The sequence below is a fragment of the Capra hircus genome, chromosome 29 (genome assembly GCF_001704415.2).
Source record: "Capra hircus breed San Clemente chromosome 29, ASM170441v1, whole genome shotgun sequence".
Lineage (NCBI taxonomy): Eukaryota > Metazoa > Chordata > Mammalia > Artiodactyla > Bovidae > Capra > Capra hircus.
Window position 1 is genome coordinate 23,019,453 of NC_030836.1, and position 26,891 is coordinate 23,046,343.

The 26,891-nt window shown below is 41.1% G+C and overlaps 1 protein-coding gene across 2 annotated transcripts in view; it reads right to left on the reverse strand.

The window, feature by feature from the left end:
• Nucleotides 1-26,891, reverse strand: part of NELL1 (neural EGFL like 1) — a 1,021,410-nt gene that overhangs the window by 365,476 nt on the left and 629,043 nt on the right. For both annotated transcript variants that reach the window (XM_018043583.1, XM_018043582.1), the window contains exon 14: nucleotides 18,636-18,758. In XM_018043583.1, the coding sequence (XP_017899072.1) occupies nucleotides 18,636-18,758 (123 nt within the window). The remainder of the gene's footprint in view (nucleotides 1-18,635; nucleotides 18,759-26,891) is intronic.

Consider the following 26,891-nt stretch of genomic DNA (forward strand, 5'->3'; position numbering starts at 1 on the left):
CCCCTCATGACCTGTGTTCCAGGATAAGTCTTGGCATTCTCTAAACTTGTATCCACATAACATCTTGGTATTAACACACATGATAAAAACACTCTTCTGCTTATCTAACCTTTATCCCTGTTTCAGTGTGTGTGTGTGTGTGTGTGTGTGTGTGTGTTTGTGTGTGTGTGTGTGTGTGTTATTCGCTCAGTTTCTTTGTGACCCCAAGGGCTATAGCCCACCAGGCCCCTCTGTCCATGGGGATTCTCCAGGCAAGAACACTGGAGTGGGTAGCCATTCCCTTTTCCAGGGGATCTTCCAACCCAGCAATTGAACCTGGGTCTCCTGCTTTGTAGGTGGATTCTTTACCATGTGAGCTACCCAGGAAGCCTGGCGTGCTGCAGTCCATGGGGCTGCAAAGAGTCAGACACAACTGAGCAACTGAACTGAACTGACCAGGGAATCCCTGTCCTAGATTACGTAGTTAATTGCTTCATCCTTTCTAAAGCCTCAGTTTCCTCGTGTCTATTATGGCAACAGTGATTCTGCCTTCTTCACAGAGAACTATAAGAAGGGATTCTATGGCCTAAAAAGCCCCATCCATAAGGGACACAGCTGGGGTGAGGTATGTGGCGGGAGAAGAGTTGGGGTTTTAGGTTACGCTCACCAGGTAACCCTGAACTTCTCCATTCCAGGAGGTGACCTGGGACCTAGCCTTAGACTGTTGAGCAGGAGGGCCTGCCTGGTGACTCCTCACCATCTCTGTACCTGCTGTCTAGACTCGGTGCAGCCCCAGGCATTCCATCAGGTCCTGGGCCCCACCATCTCCCTGTGACGGGTGAGCTCTGTATGCTGTGTCTCATGTCCAGTATATGAATTGTGAACAGAGTTCAGCTCTTTGAAACATACATGTATACAAAATAAAAAAATATTTCAAATAAAAATAACTGGGAAATAAATAAGATATCTGTTGTAAAGCTCTTAACACCATGCCTGGCTCACAGGTGCTCAATAAATGCTAGCTGTCAAAAGGGTGGGATTCTGGATACAAAGCCATGCTTTTCTTCAGGTATTATATTTGTATTGCTTCAACATTCACTGTGTAAAAAGAAAACATACTTTACATTATATGGAATAACCTGAATCTGGTGGACCCAACCACCAAACCACTTTAGTCACTATTAATGAGAAAAGACACATCCAAATAGAGATCAAATGTCAAATATTTAACTGTGAGCAGGATCCTGATTTATCGACTTTCTCAGTAAAGCGTAAAACCCTTTTCCCACATAACATGGCTACCTAAAAGTAAATTTTAGAGGAAAGGAACTATGTGCCAAATGGTCAACATGTGTTATTTCACTTAATCTGCACAACTATTTTATTGCTTATTTTCCTCAACAAATATTTATTAAATAACCTTTATGTGCTAAACTTTATGGACACAACGATGAAAAGGACATCCTGGCTGTCTTCCCAGGCCATTAAGGGTGACCAATTAAGTAAATCAGCAGTTACACGATGGTGTGATGGATGCCAAGAGAATGATACACAGGAACCCAGAGGAGAGGTGAAGGCAGATGGTTTGAAAAAGGTAGAACTTCAATTGCATTTTGAAGGACAAGTAAGCACCAAATAAAAATGAAAGCAGACATTTCATTCAAAGTGAGGATGTAGCAACTAAGAACACACTATGTATAAGCACTTTATTTAGCCTTCAGGTCAGAACTGCTAAGTGCTAGAAACCAGTATTGAACCAGCAGACTGATCTCAACAATCCATGCACTTGTAACTGTTGAACTATTCCACAGCAAGGGAGATTTGGAACACTGTAGGCAGTGTGACTAAAGTAGGGCAGGTTTTATTAGAGAGGAAGTGGCAAGAAATAAGACTAAATAGGTAGATAGCCAGCGGATCAGGAAAGGCCACTGTACCAGGCTAAGGCGTGTGAATTCCATCCTTAAAAGAAGTGCAAATTCCATCCTTAAAGTCATTGGGATGCATGGGGGCATCTTCAGCATAGTCACATGGGAGACAGATACTCAACAGTACCCACTACATTCGAGGCAGTACCCTAAACACTTATAGCTCAATCTTGAAAACAACACATGGAAGTAGATACAACTATTATGACCAGTTCCTAAAGTGAGGCACACATTGGTTAAGTCACTAACCCGAGATACACAGTTGACTTAAGCATAAGGGCCAGACTTCTAAGCAAACAGAAGTCTAGCTCCAGAAACCATGCCCTTCATCACTCTCATTCAGCGTGCAGCCTGCAGGTAAACCATGGATAATCACTGGATCCGGATGTGTCCTGGGTGGACTGGAAAGAAATCGAACTGAAAAAGACAGGGGTGGTAATATCCACTATGAAGCTGGTGTCATTTCCTCTACATTCATTAGGCGAGCAAGCAACTGCAGAAAGCAAAGAGACGAAGCCCTATATCCCACAGTATGTATCACTGTCAAGATTTGATATTAAGAGTGCCAGATTCAAAAGTCCTTGTATTTACAGTGTTTGGAGCTGCCTCTGGCTAATTCAATTTCAACAAAATTATTTCAAATTCTAAATTATCTGGGTCTAAAATAATGAGGGTTTTTTTTTTCTTTGTAAATTCAGCATTCAAGTAGGAGTCCATGGATAAGTGGCATGGACAAGCATGTCAAAAAATTATCCACAAATTGCCCTGTTTCCCTGTTCTTTAGAATGCACGGCTCTCCTCTGGCTGATGGCTGTCACAGGAGGCTGCAGAGCACGTCACTATTTAAAGTCGATAAGCATCATCATGGTAAGCAGGTCATTACGAAAAGCGTATGTCTACTGTCTTACGAACTGTTTTTAATATGAAATTGATCTTGAAATGCAACAAAAGTAAATGCTCTAGACTTGTTGTTTTCCCTTATACTCTCTCTTATCTTAGTATAATTTGATCTTTGATGAATGCTACTCATTTCTATTCAATTTGTGACTTTATGGGGAAATTTCATCCTGAGACAGGAAATGTTATACTGTAGAAGGAATTAGATATTTCCAGCCCCTGGTATATGGATTCCAGCCATCTGTCTGCTTAATAAACACTACAGTTTTGCATTTAACTGAAAGCCAGGCCCGGCTGCTCAACATAACAAAGAAAATGATGGAAAGCCCGTTTCTTCCTTTCGGGGTGCCATGCTGCCTCTCTAGACATCTCCTCTGTGTGCTTAGGGGTACAGATTAAAGAATGTGTCGTATTCTTAGTAATGGAAATGTATCCTGAACCTTTTATAGCTGCTGTGGTAGTCAGTAGGCACAGCTATCTGTAGAGCCCTTGAAATGTCTGGATTGAGAGATGTGAAACCTATTTCTTCTTCCATTTGTTAATATAATTTCTAGAAAATTTAAATCAACCTGCGCTTTACATTATATTTCAACTAGGCGTTGCTATCCTAGAGTTTTTATGTCTTCTACTAATTTCAAACCATGCATTTGTGTATGGCATGTGTATGTTTATTTTGTTTTGTTAAACATAAAGCAAGTTATCTTTTAGGAAATTCTATAGTCTTTAGAGACATACTATAAATGAATATACTAATGTCCAATATCCGTATCTGTGCAAAACAGAGTTTTCCATCTAGATGTCAAAAGCCATTTCCTTGCTTTAAAGACTCTAGGAGGCTGAATTCAAACCATTTTCCAACCTCACCTTGTCACATCTCCAAAAATGAGCCTATGTTTCCGAAGAATATCTAGAATTCCTCCTATATTTATATAGTCACTTCAGCAAAATACCCACTTTATGAAATTCTAGTATTCTACTTGAAAGAAACTCTATCTTAATACATTATTCCTAACACAACTTAAAAGTAGAGTTAAGTTATATTTGAATAAATAGTTGAAATTTTGCCTCACCCCCGCCCAGTGTCTGTTTCAGAATATGGCACATTAAAAACAGTATTTCCCTAAGTAAGTAAGATGATGGAAGGACACAGTACAAAGAATCAACACATGATTTATGTAAGTTTAAAAATGAAAAAGTCCATGATTTGGGAAGAAATGATCACAAACAATAGGAAGAGAGTTGTATTAACAAGCAGAAGTCAATTATTTAAGTAACAGAATTATGAGACCCAGGGGCTCAGGTGGAGACTTACTTTACTATGTCACTGGAACTTCTATTCAAGAGATGTTTAATGAGTCTGAGTATTTTGCATTACGTTCAAGTGACCCATAAAGGAGTTTCTCAATTTTTCTTGTAACAGGCTGGATCCAAAGCTTAGATAAAAAATGAACCCTCTTTAATTTGACTGAAGCCAGAAAGAAGTGGTGATGACATGGCTGGAAAGAAAAAGTGCATTCAACTGGAGGCCATTTTAAACCCTGGCTACTCCCAGTCTTTCTTACTTGAAAGCCTACAAATGATCTTCACAGTGCATCAGCCAGAATCTATTTTAGTATTGCATATGGAAGTTTATTTTCTACCAATAATAATGTAGTCATTTTTACTCACTTAGAATTGTATTTACAGCAATAATATAGCAGATACTGTGAGTGTTTGCTAAGAGCTGTGGCCTCCCTCTCCTTCCCAAGCTCACAAACATTCTGCTCTATTGTTAAGGGTGGCCATCAAGGTAATTCTGCTCAAGGCCATGTGAGCAAAGAAGTATGCACCAAATTTAGATCTGGCCCATGCAAACCACCCACATAGGACCTAATTCTCTTTCCCCATCTGTTGATGGAATGGTGAGAATTCTGAGAACCAAGAAGAGGCCACAGCTACAAGAGGGAAGGTGAAGGGGTCCCTGTATTGCTGTGTGGAGCGTGGCCTCCACTCACCATCACCTCTTCAGTTCAGTTCAGTCGCTCAGTCGTGTCCAACTCTTTGCGACCCCATGAATCACAGCATGCCAGGCCTCCCTGTCCATCACCAACTCCCGGAGTTCACTCAGACTCACGTCGATCGAATCCGTGATGCCATCCAGCCATCTCATCCTCTGTCGTCCCCTTCTCCTCCTACCCTCAATCCCTCCCAGCATCAGAGTCTTTTCCAATGAGTCAACTCATCGCATGAGGTGGCCAAAGTACTGGAGTTTCGGCTTTAGCATCATTCCTTCCAAAGAAATCCCAGGGCTGATCTCCTTCACAATGGACTGGTTGGATCTCCTTGCAGTCCCAGGGACTCTCAAGAGTCTTCTCCAACACCACAGTTCAAAAGCATCAATTCTTCAGCGCTCAGCTTTCTTCACAGTCCAACTCTCACATCCATACATGACCACTGGAAAAACCATAGCCTTGACTAGATGGACCTTAGTCAGCAAAGTAATGTCTCTGCTTTTGAATATGCTATCTAGGTAGGTCATAACTTTTCTTCCAAGGAGTAAGCGTCTTTTAATTTCATGGCTGCAGTCACCATCTGCAGTGATTTTGGAGCCCCCAAAAATAGTCTGACACTGTTTCCACTGTTTCCCCATCTATTTCCCATGAAGTGTGATAAATAAGAACTTACTATTTTGAAACTACTGAAATTCTCAAGCTTGTCTCTGATAGAGGCTACCACTGTGTCCTAATCTCATATAAGCAGTTTCCCATGTCAGCCCTACTACCTGCCAGTTTTTCCTAAAATTTAGGAGCTAAGGGTGAGAAAAATTTGAAAATGTCATTATATCTATTAGCAAATAAGGAGACGAGTAACAAGAGATTGTTTGGTTCATTATCACAGAACAAGGTATAATCCAGATGTCCTGGAAAATAAACATCTATGTATAAATTCAATTCACGGAGTCACAAAGAGTCAGACACAACTTAGCCACCGAACAGTAACAATGTATAAATGAGAAGACTGGGAAAGAGAAACAGAAGAAAGAGATACCAAACTCAGTTTGGTTGAGTTGGAAGATAGCTGTATTTTAGGGACTAAGTTTCTGAGCAGTTGTCAACAGAGCTGAACTACTCTGTCAGGAACATATCTAACTTTATTCTAGAAAACAAACAGTGGCATGCATGAGGCTGAAATGAAGAAATGCATCCTTGGGTTGGAAATAGGGTGAGACAGAAATGTGAAAGCAGGCAAGAGAGAACCTCATCACGTTCTACTGGTCAGTATGAGTTTAGCATCTCACAAAAATCCTGTTGAGGAAGAATCACAGTGACCACTACCACCAAACTCTGCTGACATTTGCACATTCTTTGTAAATGTTTTTCAATTCATCCTTTGTCTTAATAAAGATCTGAATTGGCTTCCAGCTCAAGATGGTGGAGTAGACAGACGTGTGCTCATCTCCTCCTGTGAGAGCACCCAAACTAAAACTAGCTGTTGAACCATCAACAGGAGGACACTGGAACCCACCAAGAAAAGATCCCCTATGTCCAAAGACAAAGAAGCTGCAGCAAGATGGGAGGAGGGGCACAATCTCGATAAAATCAAATCCCATACTGGCAGTGTAGGTGACCCACAAACTGGAGAACAATAACACCAAAGAAGTCCTCCCACTTGTTAAGGTTTCCTCCTCTTGTGAAGGCTGTGAACTTCACATCAGGCTTCCCTGCCTGGATCTGACAAAGGGACTGAAAATCCCTAGGGAATCTGGCATGGAAGGCTAGTGGGATTTGATTACAAGACTTCCACAGCACTGGGGGAACAGAAACTCCAGTCTTGGAGGGCACAAACAAAATTTTATGCTCACCAAGACCCAGAAGAAAGGAGCAGAGATGCCACAGAAGACTGAATCAAAACCACCTGCTAGGGTTGGAGGGCCTTCTGCAGAAGTGTGGGTGGACAGGGGCTCCCTGCAGGGATGGTGGCACTGGCAGCAGCAGGCCTGGAAGGTCCACCTTGGCATGAACACTCTTGGAGGTTGCCATTAAGCCTATCCCAGAGCCCACAGACCCCAGGGCTGGATCACTTCAGGCCTAACAATTAACAGGGAGGAAGTGTAACCCCACAGATCAGCAGGTAATTGGATTAAACCTTTTTTGAGGAAGACCCTGCCCACCAGAGCAAAACCCAGTTTTTTCCACCACCAGTCCCACCCATCAGGAAGCTTACACAAGCCTCTTAGCCTCATCTATCATAGGGCAGACAGAAGCAGCACAGTCCCACAGCAGCTAATACAAAACCATATTATAGAACGTTAATCACAATGAAAAAGCAGAAAGTTATGTCTCAGCTTAAGGGACAAGATAAAACCACAGAAAAACAACTAAATGAAGTGGAGATAGGCAATCTTCCAGAAAAAGAATTCAGAATAATGATAGTGAAAATTATCTAGGATCCTGGGAAAAACATTTTCTTGCAGAAGATGCAAGAAATGTTTACCAAAGACCTACAAGAACCAAAGTACAAATAGAGATGAATAATACACTAGAAGGAATTAATAGCAGAATAACTGAGGCAGAAAAACAGATAAATGAACTGGAGGACAGAATCATGGAAATCACTGTCACAGAATATAGAAAAAAGAATGAAAAGAAGTGAAGATAGCCTAACAGACCTCTGAGACAACTTTAAATGCACAAACATTTGCATTGTAGGAGTCCCATAAGAGGAAGAAAGAGAGAAAGGATCTGAGAGAATATTTGAAAAGATAATAGCTGAAAACTTTTTGAACATAGGAAAGGAAATAGTGAAGTCCAGGAAGCAGATAGAGTCCCAGGCAGGATAAACCCAAGGAGGAATACACTAAGACACATAGTAATTAAACTGGCAAAAATTAAAGACAAAGATAAAATATTAAACAAACAACAAGGGGAAAATGACAAATAACATACAAGGGTGTATGTTTATCAGCTGATTTCTCAACAGAATCTCTATAAGCAAGAAGGCAATGGCATGATATATTTCAAGTGATGAAAGGGAAGGACCTACAACCAAGAATACTCTGCCCAGAAAGACTCTCCTTCAGATCTGATGAAGAATTCAAAAGTTTTCCAAACAATCAAAAGCTGAGACAGTTCAGTACCACCAAACCAGCTTTAAAACAAATGCTAAAGGAACTTCTCTAGGAAGGAAACACAAGAGAAGAAAAGACCTACAGAAAATAAACCCAAACAATTAAGAAAATGTTAACAGGATCATACGTATCAATATTTACCTTAAATAAAAGGATTAAATGAACCAACCAAAAGACATAGACTGGCTGGGTGGATGAAAACACGTACATATGCACTTCCATTTCCCACAGCACTCTGCTTGACCTCCCAAATCATATATAATTATCTTTTATTTTTAAGTTAATTATGTTCCCATTAAGGCCTGAAATTCTAAGTATCTTTTATTTTTTATCTGGCTATTGATTTTGAAAACTAATAAACATCTTCCACAACTGTGATTATGTAGCTATTACTTAATATCATTGCTTCGTGATTGATGCTTTTGAACTGTGGTGTTGGAGAAGACTCTTGAGAGTCCCTTGAGAGTCCCAGCAAGAAGATCAAACCAGTCCATCATAAAGAAAATCAGTCCTGAATATTCACTGGAAGGACTGATGCTTAAGTTGAAACTCCAATACTTTGGCCACCTGATGCGAAGAACTGGCTCATTGGAAAAGACCCCAATGCTGGAAAAGATTGAAGGCGGGAGGAGAAGGGGATGACAGAGGATGAGATGGTTGGAAGGCATCACAGACTCAATGGATATGAGTTTGAGTAAGCTCCGGGAGTTGGTGATGGCTAGGGAAACCAGGTGTGCTGCAGTCCATGGGGTCGCAAAGAGTCAGACATGACTGAGTGAATTAACTGAATTGATCATAGTTCGTCAAAAAGAAAATAATAGAACTCTGTATCACCAAAACTATGATTTAATAGAAAAACCTGTAATCACTTTTTAAAATCCAGATGCATATCAGAACTATCTTGAAATATTGTGAAGAATACAAAATGCCAGGTATTGCTTTCTTTTCTCCAGAGCTCCAGATGTTTCTAATGAGCAGTCATGTTTAAAAACAGTTGGACTATATAATGATCTTTTACTTTTATCTAGTTTGCTTCACTTTTTCTATTTCATATTCAATGCTCCCATTTCATTTAATTTGCTTTCCAACTTCTCCATCTATTCTTTTTTTTTCTGATGTTCTTTCTCAAGCTTTTATGAAGCATAGTAGAATCAATACAGTATTGTAAAGTAAAATAAAGTAAAAATAAAAATTTAAAAAAATAAAAAATAAAGTGGATTTATTATCTGCAAAAAAAAGAAAAAAAGAAAAGCTTTTGTATGCATAAATATAAACAATATATATAATACATATTTTAGAAAACTTATGAATTTTTGCCTAACTACAAATTTATGACATTTTTATTCTATTTGTTTGACTTAGTATGAATAGAATGTGATATTTCTAACTGAAACATAGATATGCAACAAGCAACAAAGGTTTGCTATATAGCACAGGGAACTACAGTGAATAACTTGTAATAACCTAACTGGAAAATAATATATGTGTATATTATAACTGAATCACTTTGCTGTACCTGAAACACTGAAAGTCAACTATACTTCAATTTTATATATATATATATATATATATTTTTTTTTTTTTTTAAGATCTGAATCAATATAAGCCTCTAAAGTAACATTAAGAAGTTTCTGGGCCAAGCAGACCAAGCATCAGAACGTGTTCTAGGCTCCTGACTGCTTAGCTTTCATAATACAATAGTCATTAAGAAGAATCAGATCTATGCATACTAATCTTGCCTTAAAACATGGCATCCATCCAGGTACTAGACTTTTTCAGTTCTACAAAAGCTAAATGCCCTTTGTGTATATTCTGAGCCGAGATGGGTATGCCAAGCATAGCTGATGCCATCTATAAAAGTACCAGTTGTGAAATACTTTAGATATTTTGGAAATAATTGCTCCCCTAAACAGATCATCACTGAAGAGAGAGCCTATAGATCAACTCTGGCATCTTTCCATAATGTTGCCTGAAGGAAGTCTCCTGGTCCATTGAGAATTGTTCCTTAGGAAAGAAAGACAGTCTTATCTTGATTTTGCACCAGAAAGTCAATGTTCAGTAGCCTGTTTTAAAATAAAATCAAGTGATATATATTTCTATGTCTCTGCTAATCTCATGAGTCATTTTGGATGTGACAATTACAGATAAGAAACATCTATGTAACTCACGAAAGTGCAACCTTCAAATGCACTCAAAAGAATCAACACTTGTCTAAGTGTCAGATTTCCACGCCCTCTGAGATACAAGCTGGTTTAACATGTATGCCTTAAGCCCCTAGGGATGTGGTTATGTCTACTGGACTGCAAACTTTAAAAGGTAAGCACTGACTTTGGTAAGTGATGGAAAGTGCTTTAAGTGCATCCAAGACACTCTTTTTTTGCCCAGGAGAAAATGCACTTGAGGGGATAGGCTATGAAAAGACTACATCAAGGTCTTCCTTGTTAAGTCAAAATAACACAACCAGTATTTTGCAGCTTGTCCCACACAAACTTCCCTTTTGTACCTCTCTTCTTAATGCACCGCTGCTCATTTCAAGACTGTGATAGAGCTTCTGTGTCTTTCTGCCTTTCTTTATCAAGCTGATGAACATAATGCCTCTTGATAGCTTAAACTATACAATCAGTTCTATTTTCAAGCTCCAGTCTCATCTTTTATAGGAAGTATTATTGAAATTTTAAGCATAACAATACATCCATGGGCCTAAAGACTTTTCCCTCTCTTTTAGAATTAAATCAGTATTATAAAGCATTCTTCCTGCTTCCTTTAAGGACTGTAATACATACATACAGATCTAAACTTAGTCCTTGGTAAGAATTTTCATGACAGTGAGTTTACAAATAAGGCTGAAGTTATCTTAGTGCTGCTTAACACTGAGTACTGATACCACAATACTCATGCAACTGTTATTATCAATCTACTTTTATTAGCGATCATATTAATGTATCCAAAATAGGTTAGTATTTCTGGAGGTGGAACAACGGAGGTGAGAGAGTCTTTGTCATGCTTTCTTCTCCCGCCCTCAGGAAGGAATGGCAGTGGAATGATTGTTTTCAGTTTTTGCGTTTCCATACCCAAGTAATAGCTTTTTTCCGGTATGAGAAGTGTCTATTTGGCAAGTGTGATGAAGACTGGATCATGTGTGCCCCTAAGACCATGTCCCCAGCACAATGCAAGTCACCTTTTCCTCAGGTCTCCTACACGGAGGCACAGTAAGATCCCCAGGACCGCCCACCTCTGTGCGTCAGGACTCTGCATCCTCTCTTCCAGCTCCTCCCCCTACAACTGACAGAGTGGGAGAAGGTGACCCTGAAATGGGGCCTGACGATCCCAGGGAGCGCAAGATACAGGCCACACTCTGATTCCCTCGCTGACCCTCATCTACTTTCTACTGATCTGAAACTGTAGGGAGGGAGACACTGTAAACCTCCAACATGCACACAGAGTTTAAAAAAAAAAAAAAAAACAACTCCATTTTTATGGAACAAAGTGATCTCAAGTTTATCTATAATTGAAAGTTAAATAAGCAGCAAAGAAAAGGATTCCATGCTGTTTGGGGCCACACAGTGGAATACTAATCTGAGTCTCCTGAATGTTTTCCATTGCTCACGTAAAGCCAGGACACAGTATGCAAAGGCAATGCCCCTTCCAAAAGCACGTGCCACACAGGGATGGGCAGGTGGCTATGGAAATAGAAATTTCTCAGAACCTGAAGGGCAAATGCTTGGTAGCCTGTCATGTTTCCCTTATTACCTTGGCTCTCCAGTATGTGACATGCCTTCCAGCTCTAAACATAGCCCACACTAGAACTGCAGAGTAAATAAGTCAATGAGTCTAAAAAGAGGTCAAATTTAAAAAAAAAAAGTTGTTGAAATAGATGGAAAAATGATACATGAAAATATTAACAGATGCAAAAAAAATAAAGCAGCAGTAGCAGTCATACTTGAGCTGCTTAGTGCCTCTCAAAACAGGCTAAAGAATTTAGTGATTTCTGGGATAATTATATTCAGTATTCACAGGACATTCAGTATTTATGGGACATTCAGCATCTGTAGGAATGAAACATAAAATAGAATAAATGAATTTTCTATGTACAACAGACAATGTCTTTGAACTTAAGTAGCAGGTCCATTGATGATTTTCTAAAACATTGAAACAGAAATTGCACAAGCACAGCCTTTAAAATTTTAATTTTCCTTTGATTTTCTCACTGGTGGGCTAGATTTAGTAGTAATTAATACATCAAGCTACAAGAGCAGAGTTGATTTGTGTCAGATGAACTGGCCAAGTCTCATTTTGCATCATTACCTAATTATTGAGCACCCAGGAAGCACAAGCTCTTGAGCTGGCCTAACAAGTATGAACAGGATTTCAACCGGAATAAGAAGAGTATGAACAAATTCACTCCAGGGTAATAAATGATCCCAAGGACAGGAGAGGGCCATGAGGTGATCTGGCTGTTCTGTTAGGAGTAAGGTTAGTTAACCCACAAGCATGACTGGTGAGGAAATGGGGGAAGACGGTATTTCAAGAGATGAGGCTTGGAATATTCAGAGGCAGCCAAGCTGTCATAGGGTCTTGAGTGCCTTGCTGAAGAGTTTAGGCTTTACTCCAGAGAACTCAGAAATATACTCACAACCCTCATAGATTTATCAATATGAATGCGTTTTTACAAATAGCCTTGGTTCTAAATGGGTCAAGCCATCCCACAAAATCATTCAATCTTGCCTTGCACCATTCTTGCCAGCATTTTGTCCGCACACCTGAAGGCAGACTTTTGGACTGAGATCTTCCTGAATTCTCCCTCAGTCTGTTAACCACATTGCAAAACTCTGTCTAGAGTACTCTAAGTACTTTTGCCAAAGGCGTTCCTAGGCCCCTTGCTATTTTCCTTCAAGATCTGTGAATATCACTTCTCTGATTCACAGCCTAGCAGTTGACCAATTTTTATTATCTTCAGTGATATGTCATTAAAACAACTCTCCTTTTATTCTCCCTCTCCTTTCCGCTCATGTTGCCTTCAAGTCTCTGAAAGCATCTTTGTGCATGTGAGATACGTCTATTTATTAATTCAGGACTTCATTTACATCTTTAGTATGAGGGGTCACACTAACCTTTTTGTCTATATCAAAACTTCTCTGGCCTTCTGCTCCCAATTGTGTATCTTTCTTGTACAACTGATCCAGCATCCCCTCAAACAGAAATTTCTAGAAGCAGCCCCTCTGCACATGCACCTCAATGCAAGCATGCTTGTAATAAATGAGTTTGGAGTACCATGATATTCTGAAGTCTCTTAAGAATTCACCTATGTTGCAGGAACTTTTACAGTGAATTGAATTTTATTGCAAAGATTTTCTTTGAAAGTCAGTCATCCGCTAGCAATCAGACTCAACGTTAAAGTCAGTTTGCACATCACCTGTGGGAGCAATGATTTCCTCAAGCTTAGGGTAAGGCTCTAGAAGCTAGGTACCTCTGTGTCCCAGGTGGACTTTCACTTCCTTGTAAAATCTTCTAGACAAAAAAGTGCATGTTCCAATAGAAAGGCATCTTCATGTGTTTATTCAACAAGAAATTCTTAAGAGATGAGTCAACAGGAAACTGCAGCAGGAGATTATAAAGACTGCAGTAGTGTTTAAAGGGTTTCTTTGGAGCACAGAAGAGGGGTGCTCACCCAGACTGAGACCAAGGTGGGCTTCTTGGACTTAGAAGATTAGGAAAAACAAAACCACATTGCTGTAAAATATAAAGTACTTAAAGAGCCTCTTGCATGGTTCGAAAATAAACACTGGGCAATGGATGGCTAATTAATCTACTTCTCCAGAAAACAGAGTACATTGTGGGGGCACCAGGAGTGTGACACCAGGCCCTGTTTCCTGAAATGCTGGTGGCTTTTGAGCAAGGGCATCACACTAGGTTTGGAACTGACTCTAGAAAGACTATTCCCACCAAGGAGATGGTTGTGGCAGGTGAACAGATGCTAAGAGGACGAGCCAATAAAATTCCCACTTAACCCAATGGCTCTGATTTTTCACTTAAGCAATTTTGAATTTTCAGAAGTGGCTCCCTGCCTATCTTTCACTTAATAAAGGTAAAACTAGAAACACAAACATTTTGCCACGTCTTAATAGAAATTCTTGGTGGATTCGGGGGTGGGGGAGGGAGGTGCTTCTTTTCCATTTATCTGATTTCCTAGGAGTTATTTCCCCCTGGCCTCTTGCCCCTTCTTCTCTGCTGCTGGGGCTGCTGCTGCTAAGTCGCTTAGCGACTTAGAGTCCGACTCTTAGCGACCCCATGGACTGTAGCCTACCAGGCTCCTCCATCCATGGGATTTTCCAGGCAAGAGTACTGCAGTGGGGTGCCACTGCCCTCTCCGGCCCCTTCTTCTCATTTCCCCCTAACTGTTGATGCGTGGAGAGAGGAAGTGGACATGTGCAGCCTAGTTCTCGCCTCACTGTTGCTCTAGGAGTCAGGAGGCTCACCGGATACACCCTTGCTGGGCTGTGGCTCCTGCCCTAAACTGCATAGGAAGCCTTAGTAGAGATCCTCCATGAGGTGCCCTGGTTCAATAGTGACTGGTTGCATAAAGTGGCCTAATTTGGGTGTTCAGTATTATGAATACTATTGTCATATACATAAGCCATGTTCTCTGGCATCATCTTTAACAATATTCATATTAACATTCTGGTCTCCACTGGCTTGATTTCTTCATCTGCCTCCTAACTGATTCTCAATGCAGCTGGGGAAAACAAGGGTGTCATTTTTATGCTCTTCTCAAACCCTGACAGTTATCATAGTAAATTAATGTATTGACCCTCAAGAGATTAACCATCTCAGGTATGCTGATATGGCCAGTGTTTTGAACCTACAAAACAGAGGATCTGACTCTCAGCAACATGGACAAACCAGAAGTCAGACTGCAAATAAAGGTATGAAGCCAACACAAAGCAGCAGCAAGGAGACAGAACGAGTGAGTTCCCACAGCAGCCCAGCTCCTGGACACCTGATCCTGGGTCCCAGGCACCATTTTGCTTCAGGTTCTATGACCTGCCTGGAAAACTCACTAATGCTGAGAGACAGGTGTTACTTCACAAGCATGGAACCAGCACAGCTGCACAGAACCCCCAGTTCAGAAGGGACAGAGAATTCATGTTCTGCGGTCACCATCTTCAAGTTCTTAATAATTCCATCTTTGAATATAAGTTTTCCAAGTGAGGTTCAGTGGGACAGGGGACCACACGTCGGGACTGCCCAGCACAACTCCCACTTCTTCCTCCCTCTCCAGGATGGGTTCTCAGCTCTCTGTTCCCCAGTCCCTCAGAGCAGGGACAACTGCCACTCTGTTTCTCCAGCAGAGTCCTGTGCATAGACATGGGGAGGGTGGGGCTTGGATTCACAGACTCTGGGTGTTTCCAGTGGAGCATAGTCACGCCACCCCACCGCCCCCAGCAGGCGGTGTGCAGGCACAGTCCTCGGTGATCCAGGGACTCAGTGGGGAAACTACAGTCCCCTGAGCTGCCCATCGTTTGTGGACTGGGGCAGCAGGAATGCGGGAAGGGCAGAGAGCTGGCTCAGCTTCCCTGACCAACCCAGTCACAGCACCTCAGTCAGGGCACATGGGAGCCCTGCAGTCAGTGGGCCAGGTTCATGTGCCAAGTGTATGTGTAGGGAGTGGGCCTGAAGCGCCTCTCGGCATACTTGCTGATTATTTTTGAAGCTGAGAGAGTATTTTTCCATCTCTGTGAGAAAAACAAAACAAACCAAAACTCCTTACATGGGCATTAGTCACCAGGAAAGCCCATCTCAGAGAATTTTCACTAATTAGCATTGTTCAAGAAACAGTTGCCTGTGTTTTGCTTGTTAATAGTAGTGTTAGCAGTGTTCATTTCTACCCAGATGTAGCCAATTCCATGAACAATACCATGTCTAGGAAAGCTTTAAACATTAAAGAAAAAAAAGAATTAGTTAAAGCTGTCTGATTCTCCTGGTCCAACTCCCTCTAGAAATGATTCAATTACAAGTGGAAAACTCAACGGTAAAATGTACGCCTTGAAACAGACACATAGTTGGGTACCTCAGTTACAAGGCTGAGATTCAAGCCAACTCATGGACTGCCTTTTCTTGTCCTTCATCACTGTGCCACCAACAATACTGTTTTCACTTTTATAGCATTTGATAGTTTAAAACAGTGATATATATTCCTTTAATAATTCTTTGCAATAACACTACCGGATAAATTTTGAAGGTGATATTGACCCAATTGTGGTATGTAAAAATACAGAAGTGACAACCCACCAGTAAGGAAATCAGGTCTAAACCCCACCTTGCCAAGTCCTTGTCAAATTTTTCATCTCCGCAGCAACAGCTCCCCACACAACACTGACAAAATGCAAGATCCTCCTGGTTTTATTGAGGTTAACATGACTGACCATCAGAATTACCTTAAGAAAATTATTATTAGCCCTAATTTATAATTTTTGGGGAAGATGTATTTTCAGAGTCTGTGGACACCAGGAATATTATTTGAACTCATATTTTTTGCAGTGGGGACTTTCAAATTCCACAAAAGGTGAAGCCGCAACCTAGCACATAGGGCAAGAGAGGGGCTGGCAAACCAACTCACTCACCTGGTGCAACCACTATCTTTTTATGAGGTAAGATCATTCTGAACAAAATGCATTAAGATCAATTCCCTGCGTTGCTCCTCAGATTTACAGCATCAGATCACATGCACCAGCAGGGGCTTGATATTCCGTGGAATTATATTAATGTTTACATTCCTTTTTCGTTTTGTTTTAGAAATACATTCAAGTCTTCTTTTAAACACTGAGCACTAGTTTCTTTATTTGCCTCATGGAACTTTTTAAAAAACACACAAATATTACATATATAAATCCCCACTAGAGGAGACACAAAAAATACTTAATTCATAGCAATAAGTGAATGTTCTTTTTCACCTGTCCCCATGGTTAATAAGGTGGACAGTCTGCATAATTGGCATGTCACTGCATTTACATAAATATATGTATAGATATTTATAAATAATAAATTTGCCAAGTGATGATACTATATGTACTGTCCTATAACTTGGTTTTATTTGTTTTTTTCTGAAAAGTATGTCTTCTAGGATGGGTGTGTACATGAATGTGCACACGTGTGTGCATACATACGCTCAGAATTTCAAACCACCATATTCTATTCCACGAAATAATACTCCAAATAAATTAAATCATTCCACTACTGCCACACACTTGGACTGTTTTTGGTCTTCAGTGAATACAAATAATGTAGCAAAAATATCCCTGTACATGCATTTTTTTCTCCCTCAAAAGCATATACTTGGAACATATTTCAAGAAGCAAAATCAATGGAATCAAGAGAATCTCTCTAAGACCCTTCAGATTTACTTTAAAAGTAGATTGATTTTGTCAACTTGCCATTAAAAACTTTCACCCATTTACCTCTCAGTCATGCATGAGGCTGTTCACCCCAACCTCACTGAGATAGAACACAATCAATATAATAAGGTTCTCCTCTAATCTAATGCAGGAATATGGTGACTTAGTCGCTGTATATTATTTCTCATCATCAGTATGTCACCTCTGCTGAAGAATACTGCTAGACTGCTGTGTGTCCTTGCATAAGTTACTTAACCTTTCTGTATCTCAATATTGTGACCTCTAAAATGGGGAGAATAATAATACCAAAGGGTTATTTCCTGGGGTTTTTTGTTTTTGTTTTTGTTTTTAATATAGATCGTGCCTCTTTTTCAGTGTGACGTCCGTTTCCTCTTGGGCTGATTGAGTCAGTGAGTGATTGCTGATGCTTACAGTGTGCCAGGTACCATTCTAGTTAATGGGAAAAGAGCAGGGGGACGTGACCGAGCAGTCCCTCTCACAGGACTTATGAGGGGACAGATAATACAGAAGTATAAGCGCATCGATGTATAATGTTCTGAGAGGCCAGGTTAATTAAGAAAAATAAAGGAGGGTATGGGACTGAGAAGTTCTAGAGGTCTATTTCCGGCAGAATGATCAGATTAAGTCTCTGAGGATGGCAGAGACTTGAGTAGACACCTGAAGGAGATGAGTGTGGAGGCGGGGTGGGGGAGCCCAAGCACACAGCCTCAGATCGGAATGTGGCTGGCATGTGCAGGAATAGCGAGGAATAAGGCGCTGGTACAGAGAGAGTTCGGGGGAGAGAAGAGAGAAAAGCTGAGTAGAGGCAGGGACCAGACTCTGACTGCTCCCATTAGACAGCAGGAGTAAGGGGAATTTATCCTGAATGCAGACAAAAGCCTGAGCACTGGCCTCTGAATTGTTCCAAACACAGAGAGGGGCTGAAACTTTTAGCATCCTATCCCACCTAGAGAGTGGCCATGAGTGGGGTCCTCTTGCTGTCTGAGCAGGGCTCTCAGAGAACAGACGCCCACCTCAACCACCAGCACATCCATCACAAACACAAGCCAACAGGCAAAGCTGGAGACAGCCATCAAGATACGGGACCATGCTCCACCCACAAGCACACCTTCTTCCTTCTTAGCAAAAGTCAGACTCAGAGCATTTTTATTCTTCTCTGCTGCACAGTGCCCTTGCCCGCTGACCCCACCAGAGACAGGAACCCTGGGCGGGGTCAATCACCAGAAGCACACAAAGGACCTGTGACAGGAGCGCCAATAGCCCAGGCAGGGGGGCAGCTCATGGGCAGCTTCACCCCTGCAGCAACCAGCCTACCTCTGCAGATGGTCCCGTTGCCCACGTAGCCCGGCTTGCAGGTGCAGCTGTGTCCCTGGACAGTGTTGGTGCAGATGGCATTCTCATCGCAGTTGTGCTGCCCGCTGCCACAGTCGTCGTGCTCTGTTTGCAGGGCAAGAAAGAGAGACACCTTTTCAGAAGTTGGAATCTTTGACATTGGAAAAGGTAGCTGGAACTCACCAGGTAAGAATGCAAGTGGCTAACATGCATTGGGACCTTGAAATCTCAGCAGCTCTAAGATGTATGTTATTATCCTCACTTTGCACGGAAATAGACTTAGTGTCAGAGGAGTCAAGAGATTTATCCAAGTGACAATGATTCCTAAGTGCTGCTCTAAGGTCACTGCTTCTTTCATGGCTGCAAAGGTTTCTGCAGAGGCTCCAAAGCTGGGTTCTCAAGGGGTGGCAGGGAGAGGTGTTCAATTCTGCATCTTTTCTTCCTCCTGGAAACATTTGACAGTATCTGAGGATACATTTGGTTGTTGTGCTTTGAGAAAGGTGATGCTATTGGCATCTAGTGGATGGAGGGCAGGGATGCTGCTAAGCGTTCAGCAATGCACAGGACCGAGCACCACAACAGAGAATTCAACCAGTCTGACATGTCAACAGTCCCAAGGCTGGGAAACCTTCCTGCAAGGTTGAGAAAAAGAAAAGGAAAAGAAACAAACCCCCAGGAGAGAGTCCATGGCTTCTTTAGAACATGTTGGTTGGAAACCTTGGAAGCTTCCTGGGTAGAATCTGAAACTGGCCTTCATAAAAGAGAGCAAGGAGAGACCAAAGAAAGAGGCAGACACTCCAGACTGCTAGACACAGATTTAATAAGCAAGAGGACTTACATATGAGGCTGGTCTTGGGTGGGTGCAAGGCTAGTAGATCTCTGCACTTGCCCACCAGAATCTTAAAAGTTTTTATAGAGGCCTTAATGGGGTTCAGTCACGTATTACATCCTGATGGTCTCAACAATACTTTGCTCTTTCAGGGCTGTGTCCTTTAAACAGCTCTGACTGTGGGAACAGTGGCCAGAATATACATTACAAGGGCAGGGATTGCATGTGCGGCTCCGATTGCCAGGGTTCAGCTCGTGGTCCAACCGCCTGTCTCATCCTCACAATATCCTTCTCCAAAAGAACAAGGAGGGTAAAACTAAAGAGGAAGGCCCAGCAAATACAGCCTAGCAGAGGAGCACTAACCATTTTCACAGGATTCAGAATGTAACCACTGTGCTGATGCCTGACGTGTAGTAATATCGTTGTGTGTGTGTGTGTTAGTTGCTCAGTCGTGTCCGACTCTTTGCAACCCCATAGACCACAGCCCACCAGGACCCTCTGTCCATGGGATTCTCCAGGCAAGAACACTGGAGTGGTTTGCCATTTCCTTCTCTAAAAGAAACTATAAAAAGAAAGAAAGGGAAGTCGCTCAGTTGTGTCCGACTGTTTGTGACCCCATGGACTGTAGCCTACAGGCTCCTCCATCCATGGTATTTTCCAGGCAAGAGTACTGGAGTGGGTTGCCATTTCCTTCTCTAGTAATATGGTTACATATATTCAAATAGTCACAGCATCCTTAATTCACAAGACACCGGGGAAAGTATATCTAACACTATGAAATGGACTGAAAGATTCCAAGTCAGAAATCAAGATTTCACAGATAACTACATTCTCCCCTCATCACTGGGAAGTTTTTATATTCACCTAAATGATTCCTCTGTAAATAAATAATATGAGAAAGTGTATGCCTTTTACTCCCTTTAACATTTGCTACTATGACATAGAAATTTCAAGGAGAAAAATCAAGTAGGGTTATTGAAGCCATAAAAGGCTATAAAACAATAGTTGAAATCCAAGCTAGAAACCTCAAAGAAAACAATACTAACTGAACAAGACTAAACACTCAATATAGTTTGTTAAGCAAACTATTAGATCAATGTAGCAATCAAGTGAAATAACGCCTATCTTCATTAATTTTTCATTTTAAATTTCCTAACAGGGACTAGGTTAAAGAGTCCTAGAGAAAAGTTAAGTTCTGCAAAGTAGAGCTGTTTCAGTCACCCACAAGCAAAAAGGTCAAGTAGATACTTGCCCATTGCTCTTAACAGCTTGCATTTTCCCAAAGAAAATTTTTCTTAAGGCCGGAAGACCAAATCAAACTGTCAGAGAGACATGTGCACAGGTTAGCAAGCAGTGTGAGGGGAGGAGATTTATGAAGACACACTTCTAGTCAGTGCTCAAATCATCTTCAGGTTGTTCTGGAAATAGTAGAGCCCTGTGAATGTCCAACCACATTTACAGACCTAGCAAGCACCTCATATGTACAGGTGCAATACCAAGAGATGTTAGAAACACAAAAAAGTCTAAGAATGAAGGATTAGACTCCAAGAGTTTTCAATAGACTTATTTAAATCCACTTAATAAATAATTATTAGAGTCTGTATTGGTATTACAAATGAGTAGCTATGGTCCCTGCTCACATGAACATGTTAATAGAGGTCACCAGACAGCAATATGTCACTAACCAGAACACAAGGGAGAAGCGAAAGGAGTTATAAGTGGGTGACCTTATATTTTATCATATAAATAGAACATATTTTGGAGTGAAAGGGGACTTTGCTAATAACTACACTGGAATAAGAGGCGTAATTCAGAATGACCTAGGCAAACGAGCATGTGTGCTCATGTTTGCTAAGAGAAACAGAGGGAAACTGAAAAGAAGTTCACTGGAGGGAAGAAACGCCTTCCAATAGGCAGAAAAATCTTCTCGAAAGACATAGTGTTTGAACTAGCCTTTTAAAAACGGTCATGGTTTTCTCAGCCAGAAATGCTCAAGAAGGGCACTCCAGGTGAAACAACAGTGTGGAGAAATGATTGTATGCAACTTTCCAGAAGTCTGGTCCATTGCTGTCTTTCCAGTCTCCAACCATTCCACTCCCATCATCAGCTTAATAAAGGTATACTTAACATTAGCAGAATTAAAAGACACTGAAAATGTACAATGTAATAATTTGATAAACAGTCGAAAAGGATTATCCCATTGGGTTAATTAACACACCTATCCTGTTATCACTGAGGAAGGCTTTCTTACCTCTGCTTGCTATTCTTGGGAACTCTGCATTCAAATGTACAGTATATCTTTCCTTTTCTCCTTTGCTTTTCACTTCTCTTCTTTTCACAGTTATTTGTAAGCCCTCCTGAGGGCTTAATTTTGCTTTTTTGCATTTCTTTTTACTGGGGATGGTCTTGATCCCTGTCTCCTGTACAATGTCACGAACCATTCTTTGGCAATGCTAAAGAGTGCACAAACTACCGCACAAATGCACTCATCTCACACACTAGTAAAGTAATTCTCAAAATTCTCCAAGCCAGGCTTCAGCAATATGTGAACCGTGAACTCCCTGATGCTCAAGCTGGTTTTAGAAAAGGCAGAGGAACCAGAGATCATATTGCCAACATCTACCTGATCATCGAAAAAGCAAGAGAGTTCCAGAAAAAACATCTATTTTCTGCTTTATTAACTATGCCAAAGCCTTTGACTGTGTGGATCACAATAAACTGTGGAAAATTCTGAAAGAGATGGAAATACCAGACCACCTGACCTGCCTCTTGAGAAATCTGTATGCAGGTCAGGAAACAGCAGTTAGAATTGGACATGGAACAACAGACTGGTTCCAAATAGGAAAAGGAGTATGTCAAGGCTGTATATTGTCACCCTGATTATTTAACTAACATGCAGAGTACATCATGAGAAACGCTGGGCTGGATAAAACACAAGCTGGAATCAAGATTGCCAGGAGAAATATCAATCACTTCAGATATGCAGATGACACCACTCTCATGGCAGAAAGCGAAGAACTAAAGAGCCTCTTGATGAAAGTGAAAGAGGAGAGTGAAAAAGTTGGCTTAAAGCTCAACATTCAAAAAACTAAGATCATGGCATCCAGTTCCATCACTTCATGGCAAATAGATGGGGAAACAATGGAAACAGTGACAGACTCTTTTTTGAACTCCAAAATCACTGCAGATGGTGATTGTAGCCATGAAATTAAGACACTAGTTCCTTGGAAGAAAACTTATGACCAACTTAGATAGCATATTAAAAAGCAGAGACATTACTTTGCCCACAAAGGTCTGTCTAGTCAAAGCTATGTTTTTTCCAGTAGTCATATATGGATGTGAGAGTTGGACTCACATAAAGAAAGCTGAGCACCGAAGAATTAATGCTTCTCAACTGTGGTGTTGGAGAAGACTCTTGAGAGTCCCTTGGACTGCAAGGAGATCCAACCAGTCCATCCTAAAGGAAATCAGTCCTGAATATTCATTGAAAGGACTGATGATAAAGCTGAAACTCCAATACTTTGGCCATTTGATGCAAAGAGCTGACTCAGATGCTGGGAAAGATTGAAGGAGGGAGGAGAAGGAGATGACAGAAGATAAGATGGTTGGATGCTATCACTGACTCAACGGACATAAGTTTGAGTAAACTCCAGGAGTTGGTGATGGACAGGGAAGCCTGGCCTGCTGCAGTCCATGGGGTCACAAAGAATCAGACGCGACTGAGCAACTGAACTGAACTAATCCTGTTATCTCCCAATATCCTTGATGCAAAGCCCTTTCTCTGACGAGGTAGCCTTATCACTATCTTGCAAGTGTATAAGTTAATTACTACCTCTCTAGCTTGTCATGACTTTCCTGGACTCAAAGTACTCTCATAATGAAGTGAAAAATCTATGCCCTAGCCTGGCTTCAAATACCATTTCATATGAGCACCTTTGCCGTGCAGGCTTCCATGTGCTCTTGACATCATATGAATTTAACCCATCTTGGAGCTTTTAATAAATTTAATATCTTTTATCACTTTGGAGGCAATGATATCACAATATATGGTGATGAGATTTGCAAGCTTTATCATGAATGCCCTATGAACTAGTTAACCTTCAGGAGACAAACTGTAGCAAATCTTCTATAACCCAGACTTTACCTCCCTCTACTTCACATGTGCTGTGCTAAGCCACTTCAGTTGCGTCAGACTCTTTGCAACCACATGGACTGTAGCCTACCAGGCTCCTCTGTCCATGGGATTCTCTAAGCAAAAATACTGGAGTGGGTTGCCATGCCCTCCTCCAGGGGATCTTCCCAACCCAAGGGTCAAACCCAGGTTTCTTATGTCTCCTGCACTAGCAGGTGTATTTTTGCCACTAGCTCCACCTGGGAAGCCCTGCTTCACATGATAGTGAACCCAGAGTGCCCAGCACTGAGCTAAATGGTGGCAGTAGTGGTTTAGTTAATAAATTATGTTGACTTCTGTAACTCCATGGACTGCAACCCACCAGTTTCTCTGTCCATGGGATTTCCCAAGAATACTGGAGTGGGTTGCCATTTCCTTCTTCAACTGAGCTAAAATTATATATGTATCATTTAATTCTCCCAACAACCACACGAAATATGCTCATTTTTACAACTAAGGAATGAAGACATGATTAAATTTAAAGATTACATTATTAAATACTCTAACATCACAAAACTACTAAGTGGAGGGGTTTGGACCTGTGACTCTAGACACTGGGGAAGTGATCCCATGATGCCAAGAATAAAGACTGCCTTTTCCTGTACTGGCCCCAAATACCCACTGAAAATCCAATCTATCCTCAAAGGACAAGGGTTTTAAAACATTCCCCCATTATTATCTTTAGTCACACCTAAGTTTCCAAAGTAATCAGCACTTTCAAAACTATGTTGGACAGAGATGGCGACAGAAGAAATGGTCTCCTCCTAAAAATCTCAAATCCCCTTCCAGCTGCTGTGGATGCTGTAGACAGTGTGAGACAAGCATCTGTGACAGGTAGCAGGACACAGAGGCAAGAGGCTTTGGAAGCACACAGCCGGGGTTAGATGATCCTGGCTATGCCACTTACTAGCTGTAGGCATTTGAGTGACTCAAACAGCCAGTGTCTTCTTAGTTTCCATATGTAAAATGTGAATAGGATACAACCCATCTCCTAGGGTTGTGATGAGGACTCAGTTAATATAGATATGATATGTATTATAGCATTGTAACTAGTAAGTGCTCAATAAGTGTAAACTATTTGACTATCATTGTTACCACTACTACTAGTATTGCTATTTTTCCCACTATTATTAGTTACTTGTGAGCAGACTTCGTTGTTGAATGGTGGTTAAGCTGGTTAAGAAAATTCGCTTTTTCTTTAAGGGCTGGAAGTTCAGGCAGGAAAGCTATGAACAGATAGAATTCTAAATACACTTAAATTAGAATACCTCTTTGAAGATATTGGGCTTCCCTCAGAGCTCAGTTGGTATAGAATCCACCTGCAATGCAGGAGACCCCAGTCCAATTCCTGGGTCAGAAGATCTGCTGGAGAAGGGATAGGCTACCCACTCCAGTATTCTTGGGCTTCTCTGGTGGCTCAGCTGGTAAAGAATCCTCCTGCAATGTGGGAGACCTGGGTTCGATCCCTGGGTTGGGAAGATCCCCTGGAGAAGGGAATGGCTACCCACTCCAGTATTCTGGCCTGGAGAATTCCATGGACTGTATAGTCCATCAGGTCACAAAGATATTAACCAAGAAATATGTGCTTAGCTTCAATTATAGTTCCCAAGAAACAAGACTATAGATTGGGAAGGTGAAGGATTTATGTTTAGGATTGTTGACATACAAACCAGCTTGATTATAGTATATTTGGAGTATCAAACCACTCAGGACAAAGAAATAATGATTTTGTCAAACTCTCCATGCTGCCGCTGCTAAGTCACTTCAGTCGTGCCCTACTCTGTGCGACCCCATAGATGGCAGCTACCAGGCTCCCCCGTCCCCGGGATTCTCCAGGCAAGAACACTGGAGTGGGTTGCCATTTCCTTCTCCAATGCATGAAAGTGAAAAGTGAAGGTGAAAAGTGAAAGTGAAGTCACTCAGTCGTGTCTGACTCTTCACGACCCCATGGACTGTAGCCCACCAGGCTCCTCCGTCCATGGGACTTTCCAGGCAAGAGTACTGGAGTGGGGTGCCATTGCCCTCTCCATACTGATGATAATTATTGCTATGTTGGCTAATATTTAATATTTAATTAATTAGTTGGCTAATACTTACTGAGTACTCATTAAACATTGTCATTATCACATGGATCCTTTCTCTTTTCTTCTCTTTTTCATGGGATGGCTCAGAAGGACTCCCATCTACTTCTGTAACATTGTAATCAACAGCCATTTTCAATTAACACACTTTTTCTTAGTGAATTAAACAGCATCCAAACAAGCTACTGAAACAGTCACTATAGCTGTGACTGCAAATGTCTTATATTCGGGATCTGACTGGCTACAGCTTCACTTTGTTAAAAGCAATCTAGTTTGCATTTTACAAAAAAAAAAAAACGTTATAGTGACCTCACTGGGATATGCCGAGCAGGTCTTATAAGTCATATTTCACAGATGAAATTGGAGTTTGGAGCATCTATACGTATATAGATATTAAGTTGTATGTCAAAGACTCAAACCCCAATATCCTCGTTCTTTCTCCTGCATTCTTTCCAAACTCTCAGAATATTATGAAGTTATTCAAATGTCTACAGTGTTGGTCACAAGGTAGATAGTTTCTTTTACCTTAAAAAATATATATAGATGTATAGGAAGCTGCAAACATAGTACAAAGAGCCCCTTATCTCCTTCACTCAGTTTCTCTCCATAGTGCCATCTTAGAGAGCGTCATATCTAAACCAAAAAACTGGCATCCATGTATCACTGTTAAGCAGTCTACAGAACTATTCAGTTCATACTATGCTTTCCACCTGCATTCACGTTGTGTTTATGTATATGTGGGTGCAGTTCTAAGCAATATTAACTTGGTATAAATTGTGTAACCACAACTACCACAGTCATGCTATGTCTTTGTCTTCATACCTATCCACACTATACCTCATCACCCCCAATTCCTGGCCCCTATCAACCGCTAACCTGGTTCTCGATAGTTGTCATTTAGACAATGTTATACAGTGGCATTACACAGTTAAGTAATCGTTGAGACTGACTTTTTAAAAAATAGATTTAATGCCCTCGAGTTGCATTCAGACTGTTGTAGCTTCAATAGCTCATCCCTTTTTACTGCTGTGTAGTATTCCACTGGAACAGTGTATCAGTTTGTTCAACCATTCACATGCTGAAGGGACTTGGATTGTTTCCTGTGCTTTACAGCTCTGAAAAAAGGTGCTGCAAACATCTGTGCACAGGTTTTCATG